At 48.1% G+C, this 23,199-nt stretch overlaps 10 protein-coding genes across 10 annotated transcripts; 4 read left to right on the forward strand and 6 right to left on the reverse strand.

Annotated features, from left to right (window-relative positions):
* Positions 1 to 178: 178 nt before the first annotated feature.
* Positions 179 to 1,300, reverse strand: N7484_007056 (RHO alpha subunit C-terminal catalytic domain-containing protein; the record flags this gene model as incomplete). Its single annotated transcript, XM_057117443.1, has 1 exon — positions 179 to 1,300. The coding sequence occupies one exon, from the start codon at positions 1,298 to 1,300 to the stop codon at positions 179 to 181; it is 1,122 nt and encodes a 373-aa protein (XP_056970478.1).
* A 1,752-nt stretch (positions 1,301 to 3,052) lies between these two features.
* On the reverse strand, positions 3,053 to 3,253 carry N7484_007057 (tannase and feruloyl esterase; the record flags this gene model as incomplete). The annotated part of the gene is made up of 1 exon (XM_057117444.1): positions 3,053 to 3,253. The coding sequence occupies one exon, from the start codon at positions 3,251 to 3,253 to the stop codon at positions 3,053 to 3,055; it is 201 nt and encodes a 66-aa protein (XP_056970479.1).
* A 47-nt stretch (positions 3,254 to 3,300) lies between these two features.
* Positions 3,301 to 3,552, reverse strand: N7484_007058 (uncharacterized protein; the record flags this gene model as incomplete). Its single annotated transcript, XM_057117445.1, has 1 exon — positions 3,301 to 3,552. One exon carries the CDS (start codon positions 3,550 to 3,552, stop codon positions 3,301 to 3,303), a length of 252 nt encoding a protein of 83 aa, XP_056970480.1.
* Positions 3,553 to 5,033: 1,481 nt separating this feature from the next.
* On the forward strand, positions 5,034 to 5,354 carry N7484_007059 (uncharacterized protein; the record flags this gene model as incomplete). The annotated part of the gene is made up of 1 exon (XM_057117446.1): positions 5,034 to 5,354. The coding sequence occupies one exon, from the start codon at positions 5,034 to 5,036 to the stop codon at positions 5,352 to 5,354; it is 321 nt and encodes a 106-aa protein (XP_056970481.1).
* Positions 5,355 to 7,637: 2,283 nt separating this feature from the next.
* Positions 7,638 to 8,075, forward strand: N7484_007060 (mediator of RNA polymerase II transcription subunit 31; the record flags this gene model as incomplete). The annotated part of the gene is made up of 1 exon (XM_057117447.1): positions 7,638 to 8,075. The coding sequence occupies one exon, from the start codon at positions 7,638 to 7,640 to the stop codon at positions 8,073 to 8,075; it is 438 nt and encodes a 145-aa protein (XP_056970482.1).
* A 949-nt stretch (positions 8,076 to 9,024) lies between these two features.
* Positions 9,025 to 12,567, forward strand: N7484_007061 (uncharacterized protein; the record flags this gene model as incomplete). Its single annotated transcript, XM_057117448.1, has 2 exons — positions 9,025 to 9,239; positions 9,324 to 12,567. The coding sequence occupies 2 exons, from the start codon at positions 9,025 to 9,027 to the stop codon at positions 12,565 to 12,567; spliced, it is 3,459 nt and encodes a 1,152-aa protein (XP_056970483.1).
* Positions 12,568 to 13,212: 645 nt separating this feature from the next.
* On the reverse strand, positions 13,213 to 14,199 carry N7484_007062 (palmitoyl-protein thioesterase family protein; the record flags this gene model as incomplete). Its single annotated transcript, XM_057117449.1, has 1 exon — positions 13,213 to 14,199. The coding sequence occupies one exon, from the start codon at positions 14,197 to 14,199 to the stop codon at positions 13,213 to 13,215; it is 987 nt and encodes a 328-aa protein (XP_056970484.1).
* Positions 14,200 to 15,230: 1,031 nt separating this feature from the next.
* On the reverse strand, positions 15,231 to 16,577 carry N7484_007063 (uncharacterized protein; the record flags this gene model as incomplete). Its single annotated transcript, XM_057117450.1, has 2 exons — positions 15,231 to 16,293; positions 16,387 to 16,577. 2 exons carry the CDS (start codon positions 16,575 to 16,577, stop codon positions 15,231 to 15,233), a joined length of 1,254 nt encoding a protein of 417 aa, XP_056970485.1.
* Positions 16,578 to 17,115: 538 nt separating this feature from the next.
* N7484_007064 (zinc finger protein) lies at positions 17,116 to 18,174 on the reverse strand (the record flags this gene model as incomplete). Its single annotated transcript, XM_057117451.1, has 1 exon — positions 17,116 to 18,174. The coding sequence occupies one exon, from the start codon at positions 18,172 to 18,174 to the stop codon at positions 17,116 to 17,118; it is 1,059 nt and encodes a 352-aa protein (XP_056970486.1).
* A 2,859-nt stretch (positions 18,175 to 21,033) lies between these two features.
* Positions 21,034 to 22,849, forward strand: N7484_007065 (putative C2H2 finger domain protein; the record flags this gene model as incomplete). The annotated part of the gene is made up of 3 exons (XM_057117452.1): positions 21,034 to 21,809; positions 21,877 to 22,147; positions 22,211 to 22,849. The coding sequence occupies 3 exons, from the start codon at positions 21,034 to 21,036 to the stop codon at positions 22,847 to 22,849; spliced, it is 1,686 nt and encodes a 561-aa protein (XP_056970487.1).
* Positions 22,850 to 23,199: the final 350 nt, after the last annotated feature.

Below are 23,199 nucleotides of genomic sequence, written 5' to 3' on the forward strand. Positions count from 1 at the left end.
GACATGAAAGTGTATCATTCTAAATACTAAATACTTGTAGCTATAGAAGGTGGAACTTAGTGTACCACCGAGTCCTGAGATATCATAAATCGCAACGCTAAATAGAAAAAAGATTCGTAAATTATATCGCCAAAAGACGCTCTACCTTTCCACCTGGTGCCAAACAAGGCAACCAGTCCTAAACCGCGATTGCTGGGGCAAAATTTCCTTGCAAAGAGTCTTGCATCTCATTCTTCTCCACAGCCCAGCTACCAAGAGCCGACTGAACGGGCGTATCATCTCGACTGGTAACCGATTTCCGGTATCGCTCAGCAGCAGGCCAGATCTCGTGACCAGCTTCTCTCTCCTTCTTATGATGTTCCGTTACGACCTCGCGCACAGTCTTCTGGAAGTGAAGTGGACCGGCCTCCATCTCAGGGTGCAGCTCGCCGTTGACAAAGACGCCGGCATTCAAATTTTTCTGTGAGAGGATGCAGAGGTATTTGTCTTCTGACATGATGCGCTTGTACATATCACTGATCAGGCTAAATGCCTCATCGGTAGCGTCCTTGTGGCGGTAGACCTCGTACCGCATGACACACTTAGTAGGACTGGACGGAGTAAAGCGCTGCATGAAGAAGAAGTTGGGGCTGATGTTGAAAGAAGCGTTCGGCCAAAAGTACGTAGTAGCTATCCGGAAGCCCTTCTCGATTTGATCTTCACGTGCAGCACCATAGTGCTGAATATGTCCGTCCTTCGTCTTGACATAGTATGAGTTCAGATCGGCGATAGTGGGTATATCCGGGTGAGCGACTAGACAGTGATAGCACTCATTGTAGTTATCTGCCAGAATCTTCCAGTTGAATTCGCCCTCCATATCCCATGAGTGGTCGAATCTGTAATTCTCAAAATTGTAGTGGGCGTATCGGGGCTGCTCGTCCACACCATCGAAGTCGTCTTTCCATGCTACTTCGGGTGTCTCGGATGAATCCATGTTTACCCAGACGAAGCCATTTCGGTCGATGTGCAGGTGTACAGGGGCGAGGTCATCAGCGAGGACGGCACTGATGGTTCCCTGGTGATCCTTGAGGATGATGAACTCGAAGCCGGCGGCGTCGTATCGAACTGAGTCACCTGGGTTGGCAACACGGTGCTTGTGTGTGGTGAGGAGCCATTTACGAGAGAAGATTGCTCGGCGCTCAAGCTCGTACATGTCCTGGGAGGTATACCAGGAAGCGGGCAAGGCCCGGACGGGAGTTTTCTCGTCCTTGGGCGTGTCAGGCGTGGTGCTAGTGCCAAAGAAATTCCTCAGGAAGGACATTTTGAATTTGTTATCCGAAAATTTGTTACAAAGATGCTTGAAGACTGAGATCTGAGCTCTTTGCTATTGTTGTTATCTACCATTGAGCCGGATATCTGTCTCTTCTATATAGATAACCATCTCGACCAGGGTTCTACGGAACCCACGGAGCCAAACACCTTATCCGAGCTCTTTCACGGTGCTTCAGTCTTTCACGCCCGAGACCAGCAGCATGCCTAGGTGCTCTTCCCAGTCAGGTGGCCACTATCTACGGGCGATATAGCTCGGTACCGATCAGGTGATCGGTGGGAGATTTCCCAACCGGGCCGAGTGGCTTAATTGTTATCGACAGCTCCAGGGTTTTCGGAAGACGGACGAAGCTTGTGGCAAGAGTACCAGCGAATTGTATTCCAAGCTTCTAGCATCATTATCTTTCATGGTTGATCTAGAACCCCGTAGTCGATCTGTCCCCGGTTCGGCCGTACAGCCGTTCCACACCGGGTCTTTTGACCTGGCCTTAACTGGTAATGTTCGTCAGAATTCCCCAGATTTGTGGAGAAAGTACACGAATAATTGTGGAGGATGGACTGGAGATGTTTCTGGTAATCTGAAGCAATGCTCAAATGATGACGAGGTGGGTCTGGGCATATCCCGGACCATAGTCAATGGAGCCGTTTCAACCGTGGGAGCTTGCAGAACTTAGAATCCTGAGTATTCGCAATGCGCTATTTTGAGACGGTGCATTCTTCAATGCTGGATTTTAATACCTGCTAGTCTTATCTCTGAAGCCGATCCTTTAATATTGAGCTGAGTTCAAGATAAAAGATCCTGAAAGTTTGGTTGAGCCAATAGATATCGCTCCGTAAAAATTGACAGACCGAGCAGTAAGAAAATACAATCGGTCCTTAGACAGCTAACGTCTTAGTCTGGATTGCTTTACTCAGTCGGGATGGTGCTAGGCTGATAGGGATAAGCCAGTGAGGTGCGCCAATTTAGTCTTTATTCCGGGAACTGATCGCCGTCGGGAGCCGGTGGGATATACCGTCCCCAATATTATACTCTGAAAGCCCACAGCCATGCAGTGTTGAAATTACTGCAGAGTAGGCATATATCAGAGCGAACTGCATTCTTTTCATCCATGCATATTATGAAAGTCGTACATCCAGGGCACTAGAGTATTCTAAAGTAGAAAGTGCATACTAGCTAATGTAAGGGGAGATAAGAAGACCGGAAGGTAATGTGGCCATCACGCGAGCACCTGACATCCAGCTATTTATACCTTATCTTGCAGTCACGCGACTAATCAGGCACATCAACTCCGTAACTTTACACATAGATGTAACTCCAGTAATCCTTCTGAGTCTGGAATACCGTCCGGGTTCAGTTTGCATGCTACAGGTATTAGAACAGGTTTTTGGTCAACATCATATAATGTCATGAAACGATCAGCAGTTTGAGTGCCGTTACAGGCAAGGGAAGATGGGTCAAAGAAGCATCCCTTGGAATTCGAGGGAACCTTGACCATTCTAGGGATCACATTGACGAATAACCTCCTCTTCGATAGCCGAGTACAGTGACTCTGTAATTGGAAAATTTGAGTTCAAGCCACTAAGAGTCGTCTGTCTGACGTTTTCAGGTGCCTAGTGGTCCATCACGTTAGTGCACCAGCCATAGCACCATCATAATCATCAGGATAAGTCTGGGTTGACTTCATAATCTATCAGTAGCCCCTGGAGATTCCGTTCAAGTAGATGTACTGTTTTTCTCCTCAAGTCATGACTTGACGATAGCTTTGATAGTCAGCATCGACATATGCAGTGCATGACATCTCCAGTCGATCAGACCATTGAGCATCTCCCATCCTGAACCATGATAAGGTTCATGATGGCCAGATTTCCAGGCGAATGTGGCAAATGCATGTCTCCGACCAGCACTTGCGACACCCCGTGATAGACCATAATCAGGGGCGGCCATCCTAAATGAACTCAGCGACTGGCCCAAGTATCGTCAATGTGAAAAGCTCATGATGCTGCCGTTGAAATGGCAGGAAGAATAGCACCGAGTTCCCAGTTTGCATCCTCTTTAGTGACTCCGTTGACTCGAAACGCGCATACGGATGGGACGTCGGTGTTAAACGTGGAGGCTTTGACATAATCGGTGAACTCATCCAGAATTGCATTGTTGCCAATGTGAAAAGCATAGGCAACACTCAACTTCGTATTACCGAGTCCCGTGATCTTGTTCATAAAGCCTGTAGACCACTGGTAGTGCATTTGGGTGCACCAGTTGCATTGTAGGTAGTAGCATTTTCCCAAACACAAATATCGCCCGTGGGTAGTTCCACTGGAATTGCGCACTAGCGACGGCGAGCATCGACACCCATGTCGCCAGCGAAAGTGTGAGTCCCATTTTCAGCCAAAATTCATCAGCTTTTTTACGACATTTTGACAGGAAACCAAACAGAATTTTATAGCTGTCCTTGAGCCAACCTAATCAACGATCTATCCCCAAACTCCACCAGTCGTGACATATGTGCTCCACGGGTAATCGCATAGCTTTGGCTGTCTAATCAAATTTAGAAGGGAGAATTTACGTTAGACAGATAGCAGGTCACCAGTCTCAGTTCCGAACCGTGCCTTGTGGAGGTTGGACCCTTTTAGCCTTAATTTTGAGGTTAGCAGAATCTTGATGCTTGAACCATTAACTTCCACAAAATCTTAGCGTCTCTCAAAGTGAACTATTATTCCTGGCATTCCGAATGATACTCAAAATAGTTAGTCATGAGCTCCCAAATGGATGATAAGAGATCTTGTTCTTCTTAGGCTGATTCAGATCTTACTTAATATTACATGTACCGCGTCGTGCTGTGATCCCCAGCGGAGTCCAAATAAAAAGATGGCATTCACCCGCTATTCTGCACCGGGGAAGGTTGCAAGGATAGCTGGCTCAAGCGTACGTCGTCATGACCTACGGAGTCCGGGAAACGGCTTCTTGACTGTGTGCTACATAGAAAGTCACTAATCACGGTTGAGGCGTACCGCGGCTTCCCGCCCCAGGCCCCACCATTCCGCGTCAGCTCCGCAGATCTGCAGATCTCGTCGATAAAAGAGAACATATAGTACAGTACCTACACTGTCCTTGTTAACCCCGCTATGATCCCGGATATGACAACCACATCAGAAAGGCGTGAGTGATGGAATCATGTAATTCTCCGAGTACATAGGATTTGAACAGACTTTCAAGTGCTGGTTTGGTGATAGTGTGATATTATGATTATGTTTTTTTACTCATGCAAGTCGGTAGAACATGACGTCATCTAGCCCTGATATATATACTCTTGTTTCGAGATCATAATGAACGGTTTAAGTGATGGTTGTGGCTGAGTATGCGAAATCTCAGAAGTGATGTTCGGGAAATCGGCAACTTGGTTTGCCTCTAGGTAGAACAGGTGAGTGAGTGTGTGGCTGAGTGAAGATAAACCGGAATAATCATCTTCCGCCAAGGGTTCTTTCTAAATTTGTCCCTTAGATGTGGCGCATGGGATCCGACGCGTAGGGCTGGGTATGAACCATGGAATCATCCTTGGCAGTGACGCACGCCGTAGTTATATAAGAGCGCAAAATAAACCCGGAAAAAAACTTTCCATCAAACAGTCTCAAGAGAATCATACGCATATCAAGATTCTGATCAATCAAACGAATCGAATCTCTCTGACAAAAATTACAATCGCACTTCATCTTTCGAATATATAACAATGGGTGGTTGCTTCTCCTCTCCTCGCATGGGCGGTGACTTCGGTCCAGGACCCCGTCCGCATGGTGGTCCTGGCTTTGGCGGTGGAATGGGAATGGATATGAGTGGTGGATTTGGACATCATCACCATCACCATGGTGGACCAGGGTTTGGCGGTGGTCCTGGATTTGGCGGTGGAGGCTTTGGGGGTCACGGAGGTGGCTTCGGAGGACCAGGTGGAGGTGGTGGCTTTGGACATCATGGAGGTGGTTTTGGAGGACCTGGCGGCGGTGGCTTTGGTGGTCCTGGTGGCGGACACGGCGGAGGTCCCGGTGGATGGTAAATTATATCATCTATGAAGGATGATATCATCCATCACCATCTCAACCCAACACAGACCCCTGCAAACCTGTCGGGGAGCCCCCATCAAGGCAATGAAGCAGCTAGCATATCGAGCCTTGGATTTACAAGGAGGGCAACAACATCAGTTGAAGAGAACTCGTTCATCAACTATGCGCTCCTTAGTTACTACGGCGTTGCTCTATGCTACCTTTACCGTCCACGCTGTCTATGTCGACTACAGGCTCTGAGTCACCCGCATCGGCTTGGACCCACGCCATCTTGCCTGCAGCTCCGGTGACACGAGCTCTCAGTTATATCGTCTGTTAATGCGTCACCTGCTTAACCTCCTACAACGCCGTCCATTGCTACTCGATATCAGTCTGAGTTCAGCATCCAGTTCTAACCACGATCAACATACTATGTCGTCTGCTTTCTACTGGTGATCAGCCAATCTCCTCATGTCCTACAACCCTTTGCTAGCTCACCAAAGCTATTATTGGATTTCACACGCTTTCTCGAATCTTTACTCAAGATCATCCATCTTTCGACATAGACAATTCATCAGAGATATCCAATTAGAAGGACATCTTCCATACTGAAGTATCTATTAGATTCATTTAATGAACGGATGCCTGAAATCTTGTTAATAGCTAGGTCGTCAACGGGCACCTTAGTCAACACTGTATTGTGCTGTATCTAGTCTTTCATATAGAGACAATGACGGACAAAAAGGAACAGACTCACTGATAATCTGAAAACCGGAATCCGCCGTCAATAATTTTAAGCCATAAATATACGTTTCTTCATTTCCTCGATGCTCATCAACACCGGAAACTGATGAGATACCTCTTTTATCAAAACTAGTTTTTTAAGCTCTAAAAATGAGCATATAATCCTCCCAAGGCTGTCCTTGAATATACACTCACATTTGTTCCCCACAGATGGTGTTCCAAGTTATGCTGAATAAGACAACAGGTTACATACAGGTGATAGCGAAATCCTCACTTTCCCTAGCAGGCAATATGCCGACGAGTTCTACAAATGTCAGGTGTATAACAATGTCATCCAGCAAAAGCGATTATCAAGATGCCCTCCACCAAATGGTTCTATCATCTCCTCAGTCTTGGTCTTTGAACTCCGAAACTCCGTTTTCCCCAATAAAGACAAGTATCAACTTAAAAGATCTCATACCAACACCTATGCTCGTACGGATTGGTGGCTACCCGAAACACCCCATATACAGCGGTGAGGTGATTTCAAATAAACGTAGGCGGCGATACGGCAAACATGGAATATCGATGTTGGGGTACATGCTTTACTCGCACAAAATCTACAGCCTATCAGTTCTGATTCTGCGAGCAAAGTTATCATTTCGCCCAAGTTGGTGAGTTCAGAAAGTAATACAGCCTATCAGTTCTGATTCTGCGAGCAAAGTTATCATTTCGCCCAAGTTGGTGAGTTCAGAAAGTAAAAGTTCCAAATTGATCGATAGGGTTCTCAATCCACCAAGACTCCTGGTAAGCATTGCGTGCTTGACAGAACAAACCTTGTCGTCGTGACCGCGCTGGGAACAACCTAGAACGGCCTCATTGGCCTCCAGCATAGATAGGCCGGACCCCTTCGATTGTTTTATCACTTCATCTAATTTAAACTATGTAACTCCTTTTGCGTTCCCCTTAGCCAGCATTTATGACGCAAATGTGGGTATGAATTGGAGTACTTCCCCAGTGTCTGTTACAATTGCCATATCCGACTTTCAGAGTCACTTATTCTGGCAGAGAGTGGAAACTTGTGCACTAGTCCTGTCACTCAAGCTTTGTGTGATTCTGAAGCTTTGTACTTTTTTTGTTTGACCCCTTTGCTTAAAATGAAATCCCACAAGCCTCAGTAACTGATGAGCCAAGTATTCTGTGGGTTAGGCAAAATATCTTAGCAGCTCTAAAATCCAAGTGAGCATAATTACAAATGGTATACATCGGAAAGTCCCAAGCTTCTGAGACTATCCTATAGCCAGGAACAAAAAAATATCCTTATGTTATGCGTAGTGCATGTGGAGCTAGCAACTGTCAGCATGGAAGGTATGACACCATTCAATATCAATAGGTTCATCAAGTACTATGCAATGAATGACATAATCTTCCTGACAGCCTTTGAAAGGCCGTGATCAAGAGGTGTTGTGATTGTCGCAGGGTCAGTGACTAGGGCTTGGCGCCCCGTAATCTCAAGCTTCGGAAGCTTTCCTCTCCAACACCCTTGAAGCTACCTACTCGACATGAATTCCACCATGGAGCCCGCTGCCCAGCCCCCTCCAACCCTGACCAACCCTCGGTTCACTCTCGAATTAGAATTCGTCTCATCGCTCGCCAATCCCTATTACCTGTCGCACCTGGCAGTCACCTACCCAAACCTGCTGGGGATCTCTCGCGCCGACGAGGACGACGATTCTGCCTCCGCCCCCGATGCGCAGGCATTCGCCGCATATCTCGCCTACCTCTATTCATACTGGAAGACCCCCGAATACTCTCAGTTCCTTACCCATCCGGGCCCGACCTTGCGCGCCCTGCGCTTACTGCAGGAAGACACCTTCCGCCGAGATATTATCTTGCCCCAGGTGATCGAAGGATTGGCGGGCGTCAACGTCTTTGGCGATGGCGCAGCAGCAGAAGCCGAAGATGCAGGAGCCACAGAGAATCAGGAGGAGCAGAATGGGACGAAGACCTGAGGATGCGTCATAAGCTCGGGACTCATCATTATTCGGATCTTCTACCACCTCTCCTTCCCTACCAGCATTGCTTCGCATATCAGACTCAAATGGAGGGTCGCACAGCCCCTAAGACCACAGATCGATCTATCATACACTCGGCACTTTGTCCACAAGGCCATGATTGCGGGGCCAGGCACTTCATGTGCGACCGAGGTATTGGACAAGATCGGCCGGGGGTTTGTCGATCGCACACCAGGTACGAAGTTCATCCAAGTCCAAGGTTTCCGCCAGTCCCGGTATCCATGTTCTCATTGTATTGCGGGGTTGGGAAAGGGACCAAGCGCTAGGGGGAAAAAAATACTTTAGCGAATTCATATAGAATCAGTTAATAAGGGCACCGCATGCGTCGCAAGCTATTCGCCTTATGCCGCGGCAATTGATTGACCACCAATCGAATCAATGTATCGTTTTGCCTCAATTTCCAGTCAAAGATGGGGTCCGTAAAAGTATGCAATTAACATCAGAACTCGATACTAAATTGTCGCTATCTGACATGGTCGTATCCGAGCTCATCCCAATCTTCTTTTTTTTTGACTTTGATCTTTCTCATTTAATTTCGCCTCCTTTCTTTTCTTTCCCAACAGAGTAACCTGCAATTTTCCTATTATTCTCATTCGAATAGTACTTCTTTTGGTGTTGTTTTCTGTCTCTTGCTACTTTTCCTGGAAATTGCCGTATTCTTGGTTCTGAGAGAGCCCCACCCCCTGGTGATCGGCCTCCAACTACCTCATCGGACAGCCGTTCCCGTCCAACGTGGCTCTGAACGTTCGCTTCCATTGACAGCTCGCCTCCCCCATGGCCTTCCTCCAGTCCTAACATCCAACACTACCCTGAAACTCCGGGCGCTCATCGAAACCTCGCAGCTCCTGTCCGCGAACCTCCCCCGGGGGGCATCACCAAAGTGCCCATGGAGTCCGTACGCCAATCCTGTCGGCCTAAACACCAGGTCTTAACGCTGAAATGCTATCCCCGATACCAAAAAGGCGTGGCGGAGGTCAAACCGAACCCGAGTGAACTTTCATACCTGCTGTACTATGCGAGTACACGTCGCAGTAAGCTGACCAAGGTCGGTGGCTTTCTGGAGAAGAAGGTGGCCAAAGATGTCTGGCGACGAAGATTAGGGTGAGTGACATGCGATTAAATGACGACTTGAGCGCTTGACTCAGGAGCTCTCAAGGAACTGTGACTGACATTTGGCTGTGGCAGAAATGTCCAAGTCGCGCTTCATATAATATCCGGACTTATCGAAAAAGTTCCTCGCGATCTTCCTATTTACGTGGGCTCCGTTCTAACCGTCATCGAAACCGTTCTACGATCAAATGAAATTTCCATGGTGGAGGACTCCATCGCCACCTTCGAGACCTTCTGCCGGCACCAGGACATCGCAATTATTTCCGCCGAACAAGGAATTGCCCAAAAATACCGAGAAGTCATTCGTTTGTACGCAAGCTTCGCCGACCCCTCCTCCGACTTATACTCTCCCGCAAAAGTAAGCCCACCAGTGTCGATTCGATGGAGAAATGCCGGACTCCGCGCAATCCGGAGCATCGTCAGCTCAGAAAGTCTTGCGGCCGACGGAGGAAACTCCCTGAAAATCATTCTACCCGTTCTTTTGGAGAATTTGTACTCGGCAGATGAGGACGTGCTTATCCCATTGAAGGCCAGACTTAATGAGGACAAGGACCCCGAGCGTGATGGAGGTCGTGCCCCCCGACGGATGAGCGCCGCAACGGTATATACGGTGGATACTGTTGAGGCTGATCCAGCCCTTGCAGCTCAGTCGACTGCAGATGTTGACCGAAAGGCGGAGATGGACGCCCGGCTACTAGCACTGCGCTGTCTCGAGCGAATTACTGTCTCCGGCAGTAACCGTGGTCAGATGCGAATTGCAGCGTCCATCATTATGCGATTCATCGCGAACAAACGTTTCCCTCGTACCAATTCGCAGGGACAGCCATCCGAGCAGCACCATGATGGGAACTGGGCTACTTCGCTCATTGAACTAATTGCAAACTGGTGTCCCGTCCAAGTTCGATTTGTGATTTTGATGACGGCCATGGACACCTTGTTCGAGACGAACCCCTCGGAGAAGGCATTGGATTCTGCATTTACTATTCTTTCCGTGGTGGATTGGCTTCTAAAATCGTCAGTCAATATGATTGGATTAAGTGTTATGGATATCTTGTCTGGTCTGATGCAATATGCCTCGAGCATTCTGTCGCTTCAGGAAGGCGATGGTGAAAAGAAGGCAGATCTGCAAGCCGACAGCTCGTCTCACATCTCTAGTCAGAGAAGGAGTCTGCTCACCCTTCTTGAACAGTGTATTGGGAATTTGGCTACTCACATTTACTATGGTGACCAGGTTGCAGATATGACGCGCGCCATCCTCCGGCGCTTTAAGCAAGCCATGAACAATGATACTACCGCGCCATCTGCTCTTGCTACCGTTCATGAATCTACTGCGTCCCCAGTGGCTGTCACTCAGTCTGGCTCCGAGATCAATGGCGAAAAAGTTAGAAATGATGCGTATTCGCACGCTGCTGCGAGATCGACGGCTCTCCGAGCTGTCAAAGCCATCTTTGTCGTCGCAAACTTGAAAAAGGCTGCCCCGACGTCCGAAACAAGAGATCCGGTTGGTATTCATGTTTGGGAAGGGACCCATGGTCTTCTTCGGGATTCTGATCGTGAGGTCCGCTACGCCTATGCTGATGCCTTTTTGGCCTGGCTACGCCTCGAAACCAATAAGGATGACCTCAAAGTTCGAAGTGACACTCCGAAGTACGTCAAGCCCACAACAAAAGCTGAGCAGCTAGACAAGCCCAGCCGGCGGAGCACCTCTGCTCCAGGTAATCAGAGAGAGATCGTCGCTCAGGCTGCGCAGTCTACTTTCCTCCGGCTTTTGCACCTGGCTATCTATGATGCTGCTCTTGACTCTGCCTCTGTTGAATCTGAGATCCTCCTACTGCATCTTCTCCTGGTCAGCCTTGTTGAGAATCTGGGTGTCAATGCTGTTCAATTTGGACTTCCGATGGTCTTGAAACTTCAAGACGATCTTGCCACCTCAGTTGATCTTGCCTCACCTAACGCCCGGGTCAACATCGCAAGTCTTGTCCATGGGTACCTTTTGGCAATTTCGAACAAGTTCAATCTTGAATCCTCCCACGCCGGTGTTGAGGTCCGCAACGAAGTCGAGAGGAGACAGAGCAGGGGACAATGGCTCTCCACTGTTCGACTGCCACCCATAGGTCTCGATGCTATTTTCACCGATGAGAAGGCTGTCAACGGCCACTCGGCTTCGTCTGATAGCCTGCCACCTTTCCGAAATGTTGAGGGGCTTGTGAGTGACATTGATGAATCTTATAGCAAAGCGATCTCGTCGCCACCACAAAGTCCTCCGACAGCACCAGCCCGGGGTTTCAACTTCCCAGTACTGAGCCAACCTCCCTCGTCACACTCGCCGTTGGAGAGCGGTCTTCCATCATCCGTCAGAGACCAGATGCTATCTGCATGGTCTCGAGAGTCATGCCTGGCTGCCGTCGAGAAGGAAAGCGTCAAGACACTTTCTCTCAGTGGATCCCGTGGAGGCACTGTGCCTCGCAACAATACCAATGGCGCTGTCAATGGCTCTCCTGCTGGCTCTGCTACGAACAAACACCGCCGGATGAGTGTTCCCGAAATTTCACGAACGCCAGAGCACAGTTCCAACCGAGGGTCTCCTGTGCGCGTGACAGAGCTGCGACGTGTGCTCTCCGTAACCAACGACAGTCAACAACGGAAACTCAGTCCCCTTCGCGGCCATGTTGATGCGTCAAATGTCAGTGTGATTTCCTCTGGCAGTGAAAGTATGGTCAGCGGTAACTACCCAGTCTCCGAGATGGACGCAGATGGCACATCTATCCACCAACAGGAGGGACAGTATACTCCCGACATAGAGGGATCAGAAACTCCCCGCCCGGCATCAGCTATTGTTCTTTCAGAGGACCAAACCCCCACAGAACAATCAGACAGCCTGAGCCGAGTCAACTCCAAAGAAATTCCTCCTGTCCCGCCCATCCCTACAAATCTGTACATCCCAGGTGGCTTCCCCAACGACTCCCAACGGTCCTTACTCATCGACCGTCCATCCACTGCACCTGACTCGCGTCAACCTTCTTTCCAGGGTAAGGGGCAAGCTCAACAACACACTCGCAACAAAAAATCCTTGAACCGAAACAAGAGCCGCAGCAGCAACCATCTCGCTGGGGCTGACTTCCAGGACACCAACGGCAATTCTGCTTTAGATAGCAGCCATCGTGACCAGATGAAAACTCTTCTAGATGGATTCCTGGCGCCAGAGAACAGTCTTTTGGCTAATGGAGACCGCCCGACCACCGCTTCCAAGGCCCCAGTCAGTCGAAGCTACTCCAAACGCCGAGTCAGCGGTGGCGGCATCGGACGCCCTCCCTATTGATCTTTCTTTTCACTACGCTTTGCATCTGTACATTCGATTCTCCGGTACTTTACTCGGAAATCTGATTCCCGTTTCTCCGCCTGCATTGTACATGTTATAATCTCCTTTCTCTTTTCACTCTATGCTTTTGGGTGGCCCAGTCTCAAGACTTGGTATAGCAGCCCTCTACATTCTCTCGTCCGTCGGTTGTTCTTTTGCCTTTTTTTTCTCTCTCTTCATGCCACCTGATATTCTCTCTTTTGATCATATTTTCTTTTTGCATATGCTTATTCTCTTGCCATGCCGCAAACTTTTCGTTTTCTTCCTTTTTTTCTCCCTCTCTTTTCCGCGAATGCTTTTGTATATCGGCCAATGTTTGCCGCGGTATTGTACCTAGCTACGTTGTCAGAAGACACAAAATAGATGGTGCTTTAGTCTGCACATGGGATAGATTTGAATCTGGCTTCGTATATTCTAGTCAATTGTGGAGATGGCAACCTTGGTAGACAACAAATATGGATCAAGTCTTAGTCTCAATAACCCATATCAGTAACATAATAGATATCACGAAATATTATAGGCAGCCACTTGGCATTTTACCTCCCGAAAAGAAACAATCTTGGAAGAATTCATATATCACATGTATCCGGATGCTCAACAAGTAATTTAAGCAGGCTGCGCAATCAAACCCAAAGACTCATCCTCCTCATCTTGCACAACAACAGAATCCGCAGGACCGAAAAACTCCTTAAAAGACTTCTCAAGAACCTCATCAGAAAGATGCATATGCTCACCAGGAGTAGTCCTAAAGTCCAACTTATTTTGCTGATCCAAAATCTTCAACCCAATCCAATCTTCCACATAGATATCCCTCTTCTGCAACGGCGTAATAGTCCCATCCGTCCCATTGACATCAGCAAAATGCGCACTCTCCTTCGGCACAGCAACAGTGTCATCCTCAAACATGTACATAATGAATCTATTTAAAGACGAAAGCCTTTTCTTATAAACCTCCTGTTTCTCCGCGCGTTCATTGTTAATATCAGCCAAGAAAGCACTATGCTCAAGATAAGGCTCGATCTCCTCTGGATCCCGGAAATACTGTGCAGGTACCACATGCGACTGCACAAAATCCGCCCATGTCCCTGCGCGCAGTAAAGTCTCGGCCGCATTACAGAACCAGTCGCTTAGTCCGCACGACTGGAATTCAGATATACCATTGTGTTGGCTACCAAATGTGACTAGGTTGTGGACGGGCGGACTGTTGCAGCGTTCGATGTAGCCGCGGAGGAATTGGCCTCCTTGGGAGAATCCTAAGGCGTTGACTGCTGGTGCTGTGCTTAGGATCGGGTCTGAGGCTAGTTGGGCGCAGACTGTTTCCAGTTGGGCGCTGACATTGCCGAAGAATGTGGCTTGGCGGTCGCCGCTGGCTGATTCGTCTAGTCTGATTATGTGTACATATGTTCCGGGGTTTGTGGTTTCGGCTAGATCGGCTATGGAGTTTAGGCCGTCGCGTTCGAAGTCGTCGCCTAGACCGTGCCAGATTACTAGGGGGAGTTGGACTGGATCAGCATTGGCGTTGGAGGTTGGGGATTTGATTGATAGGGAGAGGGCGCTCGTAGCGAGTGATATGATGGGGATGAGACGCAACATGGTAGCGCTGTTGAGGGCTCGAGGTTGGAGCGGAGTGACGTTCTGAAGGCTGAAGTGGATCCGGGAATACATTCCACTATCTGCACGTGATATGCGACACTGAAGCGTCGTGGAGCACAAAGTCCACGGGTGTATTATGCAAACCAGCTCCGTAGAGCTACCTTTCTTAATTCTAATTTGAATTGGTGCACCATTTTGGTAACAATTGAGAAACAAGGCATCACATGATAACCATTGCGACATTTGGTGAGCTTGATCGAGATATATATGGAAACACGTCCGACCAGATTGGGAACGTAGTACAGTCAACTCCCGCTTATAGGATACCCCACCATCCAAGGAAAATTGTGTACAATGAGTGAGAGATACAATAAATGAGAGGATGACATAATACCCTATTGGCTATTTAATTTACACTCCATATCTTCTAAAGGTCACCTGGCGCTTCTAATCGACCTGAATATCACTGAATAAGCTCCCAACCTGACGAATATGGTCTTGTGAGCTCTTTTATTGCTCTCAATCTATAGTCATATATATTATAGATAACAAAGTATATTAGAATTGGATCGTATCTTAGGTAGGCGCTTATTTCCGTTAATATCTTACGCTTCTGAGCTCTCGATATTGAAATATATATCTTACCCATGTCTCATCTTTAGATATAATATCTTTCTCGAATCCAGTATAAACTGATCAAATTATACAAAACTTTCATTACTCACATGATCAATTAGGTACTTCATTATATAGAGCTTTGGTGGTGGTGCTTGGTTGGTGGTGCTTGGGTGGCCGGCCTGATGCACTTTGGCAGGGGGAATTGTAGAGTATTCAGGCTTTCTGATTGTTTGATAGAACTGACTAAGCGGATGACACAGCAAAAATGGGAGTGTACAAAGGTGTGTGTTCTATAAGTGAGAGTTTTGTATGGGAAAACCCCGAAAAAGTGGGTCCATTCAAGCGGGAGTGTACTATAAGCGGGAGTTAACTGTATAAGTTGGAAATTCTTTCAGACGACTGCCACTTTAACTCTACAATTGGACGACCTGACCGAAGATTTTCACTGACACAGCACATCCGATGTTTTCTATGACCTCCAAAGATAGATTCGATAAGCTTGAGCGAGGCACCTCATCCACGGTAGGTTGGAACAATTCCATTTGATTATTAGATAAACTGCGAGAGTCGAGTGGGCTGCTGTGCTGTGGAGTTCGCTTTGGCTGTGGAAGCCAACTGGAAACAATGGGTTCGAAAGAGACCTCGGACATGAATAGTGTGGGTGACGGCGAGGCTGCCTGTCGAAGGCTACAAGAAGATCTAGGGTGAAGCCGTAGAGGCGATATCAATTCGGTATCAAGTCGCATCCTTTCTTCAAGCAATTGATCATCAATCGTAAAGCGGCGCCTTGGTAAGGGCGAGCCAGCTGTATTCCCAGGATAATTTGCTATGGTTGTGCCCCGGTCTATTTCCACTCGGGAGCGATAGGGTGAGCCGTTAGAAATATCGATATTTGAGGCAACAGGTCGAAGAACATCGTAGCCAGCAGGATCGGAATATTCCGCCTCTAGAGTCTTGGTCGGAATATCTGGTTCTTCGCGACGGAGTGGCGCATGGTCGTGGCTTGGCTGGAGTGAAAGGCCCCCGGAAGAAACCTTCCATGGAGGAACTGGGGAGGAACCTTGAATTTCTGGTTGAAAGAGCACGGGGGGTTCAGAGTTCAAAAGCATCGAAGATGACGACAGATTGTCATTGGATAGTACTCGAGTGTCATCTGATGGAGAGCCGACAAGCTGGCCGTCAATGCGTATTTTTACATGACCCAAGCCAATGTTCTCGGAAACTGGAAGCCTTCTTTCGAAGCCTTCAGGTAAATTGGGATTCCCATTCGTCGACAAGCGCTTCTGGTCCAGGTCAGTCAATTTCCGTCGCCTTGCAAATTGGCCGTTCTCCTTCACAGAAGCGAATTTGAATTCCAGTGGACGAGCAACAGATACAGCAGCCCAGTCTGGCTGTTGAAGCAGTCGTCGCTTCAAGATACCCAGTCTGTTATTGGAGAGGTTTTTGGCAGAGGAAGGTTCGCCTGGCTCTGTGGTCCTGAAAATTAGAAGATCCAGTTAGTATCGCGCCGATTGAACCACTACCAAAAACAAAGAAAAACCATGCATAAATCTAGCCTTTTTCACTGACTGGTTTGCCTTTGCTATTTCTTCTGTGTCATCTTTGGAGAGCTCATCTGGAAACCCGCAAAATGGCGGTGGTTGAGCCGATGCTCTGCTGGTGGTCAGTTTGCGAGACTTGGCAAAGTTCTGTCGCCGCGTTTTGGATAAAACACCTGGGCGAGCGGAATGTCGATGTAATTGACCTCCTGTCCAGTTCATCTTGGGACATGCACAATGGAAAAGTGGATCCGCTGTTGAAAGTCTTATCGATAGGGATATGACTATGGCGTAATCCAGGGGGAGAGCGGAAGGATATGGTTATGTGTGGTACTGTTGTGGGGGGGGGAATCGTGGTTTCTGTATAGTCAGTTTTGTAGATCAAATCAGGACTAGTGTGATGTGCTTCCACATCTACTGCGGCCAAGTCTCCACTTCCCGCGGCCATCCACCACTAAGAAAACAGTTATTCTTGTCCAAGAGCCGTTGTATTACTGTATTGCAATTGTCTTAGCCATGTCCTTCCGACGGGAAAAACAGTCGAGCGCCAAAACTGTGGACTTGTGAACAGGATCACTACAGTGAATCATGGAGAAAAGCCTTCGTTTGGAGGAAAAGCTGAACAATGAAGACGAGACCTCCCCAAGAGCTCAATCGCCGACTTTTGTCCACCAAGGCGGGAATATCGACCGGTTCATCATTCGCAGATAGTCAAGAGCAAGTGAAATGTGAACTTGGTGGATCAAATCTAGCTCCGACTTTATGCTTTTGCCCCTTGTTCTATAAGACTGATAACCTGCTTCGGTAGAGCACGCAGTCTCTCAGCCTCTTGTGGTTCAGAGACCGCAATATCAATACAGACTTCACTCATCCGTAAATAATGTTCTTTGAACGCAACCCATAAAGGAGAATCAATTCCAGGGTCTCTCGATGGTCGAGGATAATAGGGATCATTACGCCAAAAAGCTGCTGCAGCCTGCTGCGCACCGTTTGAATCCATCGTTATTCTCCTACACATATCAAAGTCGAGAACCCATATCGAAGGGCTTCCAAGAGCATTGGAATCTACTTTCATATGAGGTAAAAGTAGAGCATCCGTGATGATATATTCTGACTGTTTATCATAACGAGAATCCTGAATGGGTGGTGCAAGGACAAATTCAATATCGTTTCCATCCATTTCACCAACCCAGTGCATCACCGCGAGGGTCTCAGCCATAGCTCTTGCATACTGACTCATGTCGCTTGCTATCATAAGGGCTTCATATTGATCCAGATGGAGTGGAAAATTTCGTAGAGAGAATGCCGTGAATCGCGACGTAGAATGAGCTTTCTTCATTCTTCTTCGGCCTAAATATGGCCTAACCAAGCAGTCTTTGTTTGGCTCGCTTATGATGATTTCCTGTCTGAGATTTGGCGGACAGTAGTTCTCAATAAGAAGCCTTCTCACATGTTCTGGGAAAGGCGGTATTCGCTGAGACTGGATTATATTGCATGGCGTCCAGAAGTCTGGTGGAAATATATGATGATTTGTGGTCCACCATTCCTGATCATCTTTTTTGATAAAGCCATAACATGCTGGGATACGGATTTGAAGCGTCGTGATCTTTTGTAAACTATGAAGAGCTCGCTGGTGCATATCAAAGTCATTCTTCAAAGATCGATCGGGTCCACCATCCTCTCTTTTGAAAGCTGGACCTTTATCGGAGCCGCACACGGTGCCACAGAAGCCCTGTCCAATCTTGTGTAGTTGGGAGGTAGTGTGCAATAACGAAAGAGCATCTGCTATCTCGACCTCTCGAACTGCATCCCAGGCCATAGTTGTGTCAGTTAATGTGGTTTCAATACACTGAATAGTTGAGAAGATTTGCGATCTGAATCTTCGACGAAACAAAAGTTGTAAATACTGTGGTATGATTGTATGATGAAATGCGGAAGAAGTTGGAATTAGCTACAAGATATGTGGTGATATGATTGATCCTTGGTTCTACAATCTATGAAAAGGAAGGGAAGATTCAAAACAGCGTCGGAAAGGGCAACAGAAACCTTATCCATATACAAAGAGTACTAGTCAATTATTGAGTGGCTGTCAATCTTCCGTCATACGGTATGTCATTCAACGTACTTATATAGCACAACCCATGGCGAGGTGAGAAGACACAGCACGTAAATCCTTGTAGCATATCTTGTGAAATTTTTACATCCGATGTGGTGTAGTGGAGATCATTACAACCCAAACACCATTCCCGAATGGGCACCCAGCCAAACGACACAAACATGTCACATGACCTGGCGCACAAAATTCGGTTTCGGGATTTTTGCTTTTCTCTCTCCTTAATATGATTATGCTCATGTTATAGCTCCGACCGACCAGGTTGTGTGACAACTCACCCGATCCACAGGTAAGCCGTGTTCGCAATTTCCTTTACCTTTTCCCAGTTTTTATTTCCCTCTGCGAGGATCCGTGCTCTCCGCGTGCGGAAAAATCCTGCGCCTGGTCTTCCTGATGAAGCAATATTTCAAAGCATAGTTCACCTGAAATCTTCGGATTGCTGAACGATAAACTTTATCCATCTTTCAACCTATCTGATACCATTCCACAATTTCCAAAATTTGACATTCATGCGAATTTCGGACTTTCTCGCTGACATATTGTCGACAGGTCCACTCAAGATAGTTTTTTTTCTGGCGCCCAACGCTGCATTGCTACCCAACGTGGGTCTCGGCGGCGGGCCGCTCCTTCGGGAACCAGTGAAATAGACAATAATGCTAGCCTTCATTTGCCCTGTTTTTGAGTCTCTTGTTCCTCTTGGACCTGCGTTGTCCCTGTACTCTGTAATCCCCTGTGCGCTCATGCTTGACGTCCTGTAACATCCTCTCTCGCTGCGCCTCAGCTGCCGCTTCCTGTTCCGTATCACTCCGACGTGGACGACTCTCCACCATACATGTTCTCTATCCCATGCGCGGTGAACATCATCCTGCAGCGTCAGCCTCAGTATGCCACCAATCATACTCGTCTACGTACATTGCCAAGCTATGGAGACGCTGGCTAGGCTCACCGCTAGAACATCCCCTCCCTTCCATCCACTCGGGGGCGTCCACTCGCAAACCGAGTCTGCAGATGCCGTCACCGCCAGTCCTCAGCACTGGCCATCTACTGGCCCTCGATGGTGCCAACACTACGCTGCACACTGCAAGTCTGCGACTCTGGCACACGCGCCATGTTTTGTTCTGGCCCCACCCCACTCCGAAGACCGGTGGTGTCCCTTTTTCTAGTACTAAAAAGGCTGCTGATCCCCTTTTTTCCCTTTCCTTTTTCCTTCTTCTCTATAACACTTCGGATACCCATCATCTGACGACTTGGTTTAATTTTGACCATCGTGCTTTGTCCTTCAATATATACCCCCTTCACGATATACCCTACGCCAATCAGTCTCTGGACCTTGGACGCCCCTTATTGTTACTACGCACAACATCTGCCTGGTTTATCTTGCCCTAAGGAATTTTTTTTTTATTCTTGCCACATTACCCTGGACAGGATTTGCTTTGTTGTTCCCCCAGGCTTCTCTTCATCACATTCTCGTGACTGAAAATTACCAGGTAGTCCCCATCACATTTTCTTTGCACTTCCTACTCTTATCTTCCCATGCGCTTCCTTTTCTACTGGACCTGTACCATTGCCACTGTATTTTCGACAACCTGCCTTCTACCATGGACTCCGCCAACTGCAGGCCATTGCAGAGCCTTTTGACCTATGGACCTTTTGAATCTTGACTTGACCGTGATCCTCACTGGTTACTCTACCAACCTGGTAGCCCAAAAAGAATGATGTTTCTTTATCATGGATACTCCCTGGTACCGGTTGCCAGGTGAGGGGCTCTTTCGAGTGCTGTTTATGTTGCACACTTGATTGAAACTTCCGCTGGACTGCCTTTATACCCCTGGATTTTGCAAACTTGCCCTGGACTCCCTTCACCCAAGCCTGGTGTGATGTGGATGGATATACTTTACTCCCTGGATGACTGAATGGACCTTATCGCCCTGGCTTACCTTTGATTACCTACTCTGGACAAATAATGAAATAACCCTGGAATGATTTTACCATGGTCCCTTCGCGGCCGTAAGGAGCCTTCTACAAACTATCCCAGGATTCTTTGAGCTTAATGTTGCTCTTCCATATGGAATGATCTACCTAATTCAACACTTACCTTGGCCCACTGACTTGATGGAAACCGGTCATGCAAGCCTAGCTGACCTGCCGTGAAATGATTATCTTGACTTGACTCCCTGGAACCTGATTCTGCTGCATGATACTTCGACTAGTAGCTCTGGCCTTGATGAACAAACGACCTTTCTCCAAGAACACAACTGGCAATAGGCTTTACCATATACCTGGACTCGATACACGACATGAACTTATCCTAGGACACGACGCCTCCGGCTTGGATTTGCTTACTCTAATTGTGACTTTGGTGCGTCAAGCCGCCGGTCTCACCGCAATGACTTCAGCTAATAGATCATAGGTTTTTAACTTCTTCTGGACCTCGGAGCTCTTGTTTTTGTCTTTTTTTTTTCTTTTCTTTCTTCTTTATTTTTCTGCAAACTTTAGACATGACGGTGTAGATTACTGACTTGATGATGCTTTCTCTCTACAGTGACTACAAATATACACAACACAATGTCTCCCAGGACCAGCACAGACCCCGAGCGGGGTTCTCTTTCTCAGTCTAGACACTCCATGGTCCACGGAATGTCACATATGGCCTCAAGAACACTCCAGGATGATGAATTATCGAGCCAGGACAACTCGTCCTTGTGCTCTAGTATTGCCACAAACCACGGAAATCCCCAGGACATGAAAGAATGGAATATGAACACTACAGAATCCCTCGATCAGGCCATCTCTTCCAAGGAATCTCCCCAGGTGCAAATGCTTTCTTTCTCGCTGTCTCATCAGCTCATGACCCCCACGGTCGGACCAAATGATGTGATGTACACAGGCGTGGACTTCCCAGCAGTCTCAGACCTGCATGACCATGATGGATTTTACTCCTTTGTGGACCTATCTTCCATGGATAATGATGTTTGTGGTGCACAGTCAAGCACACCGGATGATGCTCTTTCTGTTGCTCACAGCTCCCACACGGATGATGCCCACTTCATGAGCCACGAGTCATGGAATGCTATGATGCTAGATGGCCACTACCCCGGAACAACCCTGGACCAACTCTCATCAAGTCTTTTCCAGACTGTGCCAGTCTCTCCGCCTCTGACGGAAGCCAGCAATGACATTCCCATCACATCCTCATGCTCCCACCCGGGATTTCCTTCATTCTTGGCCCATGATGATACACTCCTCGGAGATTACACTGCATCGCCTAATGGCAACCATGGACTTAATCCAACGGAGCCGTTGTTCCCTAACACCACTCTTAACGAGAAGGACCCTGAAAGGTAGGTCCATAGAAATGAATGTGGAAACAAACAAATCGACCCGAAATTCTAATTCATACCCCAACAGAACCATCAGACCCACCAAACAATCTCGACGATCAGCTTTGCCTGGCGTTACGCAGCCCAACATTAAGGCCGAATCTGATTTCTTTCCACCACTACCTATGAGAGAGCCAGCCCGCCAGAGATCCAAGGATGGAGCCGAAGCTCGCAACCCGCGAGAGCACCACTATTATTCCCTTCCCACCCACAATGATGGAAAGTACTACTGTCCATTCGCCAATGGAGACAAGCCCTGCAACCACCCACCCACCACGCAAAAATGCGCTTACCAGCAAGTTCTCCTCATAATAAAGGATCTGGACGAATCATGGAGCTAACCGATTTTCCTTTACAGCAAGTATCTGGATTCCCACCTGAAGCCCTACCGGTGCAAGGTCCCAGTCTGCATGGATGGTCAACTGCGTTTCTCTTCAAATGCCTGCCTGTTCCGCCACGAGCGCGAGGCCCACGGATTACATGGCCATGGAGATAACCCTCACCTCTGCCTGTGGGAGGGTTGTGAGCGCTCCGTTCCCGGATATGGATTCCCCCGTAGATGGAACCTGTACGACCACATGCGTCGTGTTCACGACTACGTTTCCTCCGAGCGCCACAGCTCACCTGAGACTTCCCCGGTTGCTGCTCCAGTTAAGAAGAAGGACTCCCCTACTTCCACTACCGGCCGCAAGAGAAGAAGCGTCACGGGTCCCACCCCGGCCCCGACCATGAAGCGCACCCGCTCTATTCACTCCCACACCGGTCCCGTCAAGGCTACCCACAATTCCGCCCAGCATGGACAGCGCCTGCGCACAGCCGAGCACAACTACTACACCTGCCGCTCCCGTCTGGTTGAGGAACTCACCAAGATCAACCCCCAGGATATCTCCATGCACGAGAAGGTCAACGCCAGCCTCCAAGAGCTGTTCACTCTCGGTCTGAACTTCCGTCAGATTGAGGCCAGCCAGGTCAGCCACATGCCAAATGGAATGCCCGCTTGAATGATTTCTTCTTAAGGCTCTGTAATCCACCCCTCCATGTTAATGGATGAATAAGGATGCCAGCAGCCATGATCGTTTTCAATCTTTGCGGAAGGATCCTTTCCCCTATCACCCTCATACCCTGGACGAAACTGCTGCATTTCCGCGCTTGCTTTCGAATTCCGGAATAACCTGTTTAACCAACCTACCCTCGGGAGCGTACGGATGCATTGTAATATGCACTCACGTCGGAGCAACTGCTCCAGACCTGGATGCCTCTTGGCACCGAAGGGAAACAACGGGAAATAGTGCATGTTGGAGCCGGGCACTCCGGCTGCTAGTATTTCTTGGTCCCGGATGCTCATTAGAAT

Source organism: Penicillium longicatenatum (assembly GCF_028827895.1).
Source record: "Penicillium longicatenatum strain IBT 33135 chromosome Unknown contig_4_segment0_segment0, whole genome shotgun sequence".
NCBI classification, from domain to species: Eukaryota; Fungi; Ascomycota; class Eurotiomycetes; order Eurotiales; family Aspergillaceae; genus Penicillium; species Penicillium longicatenatum.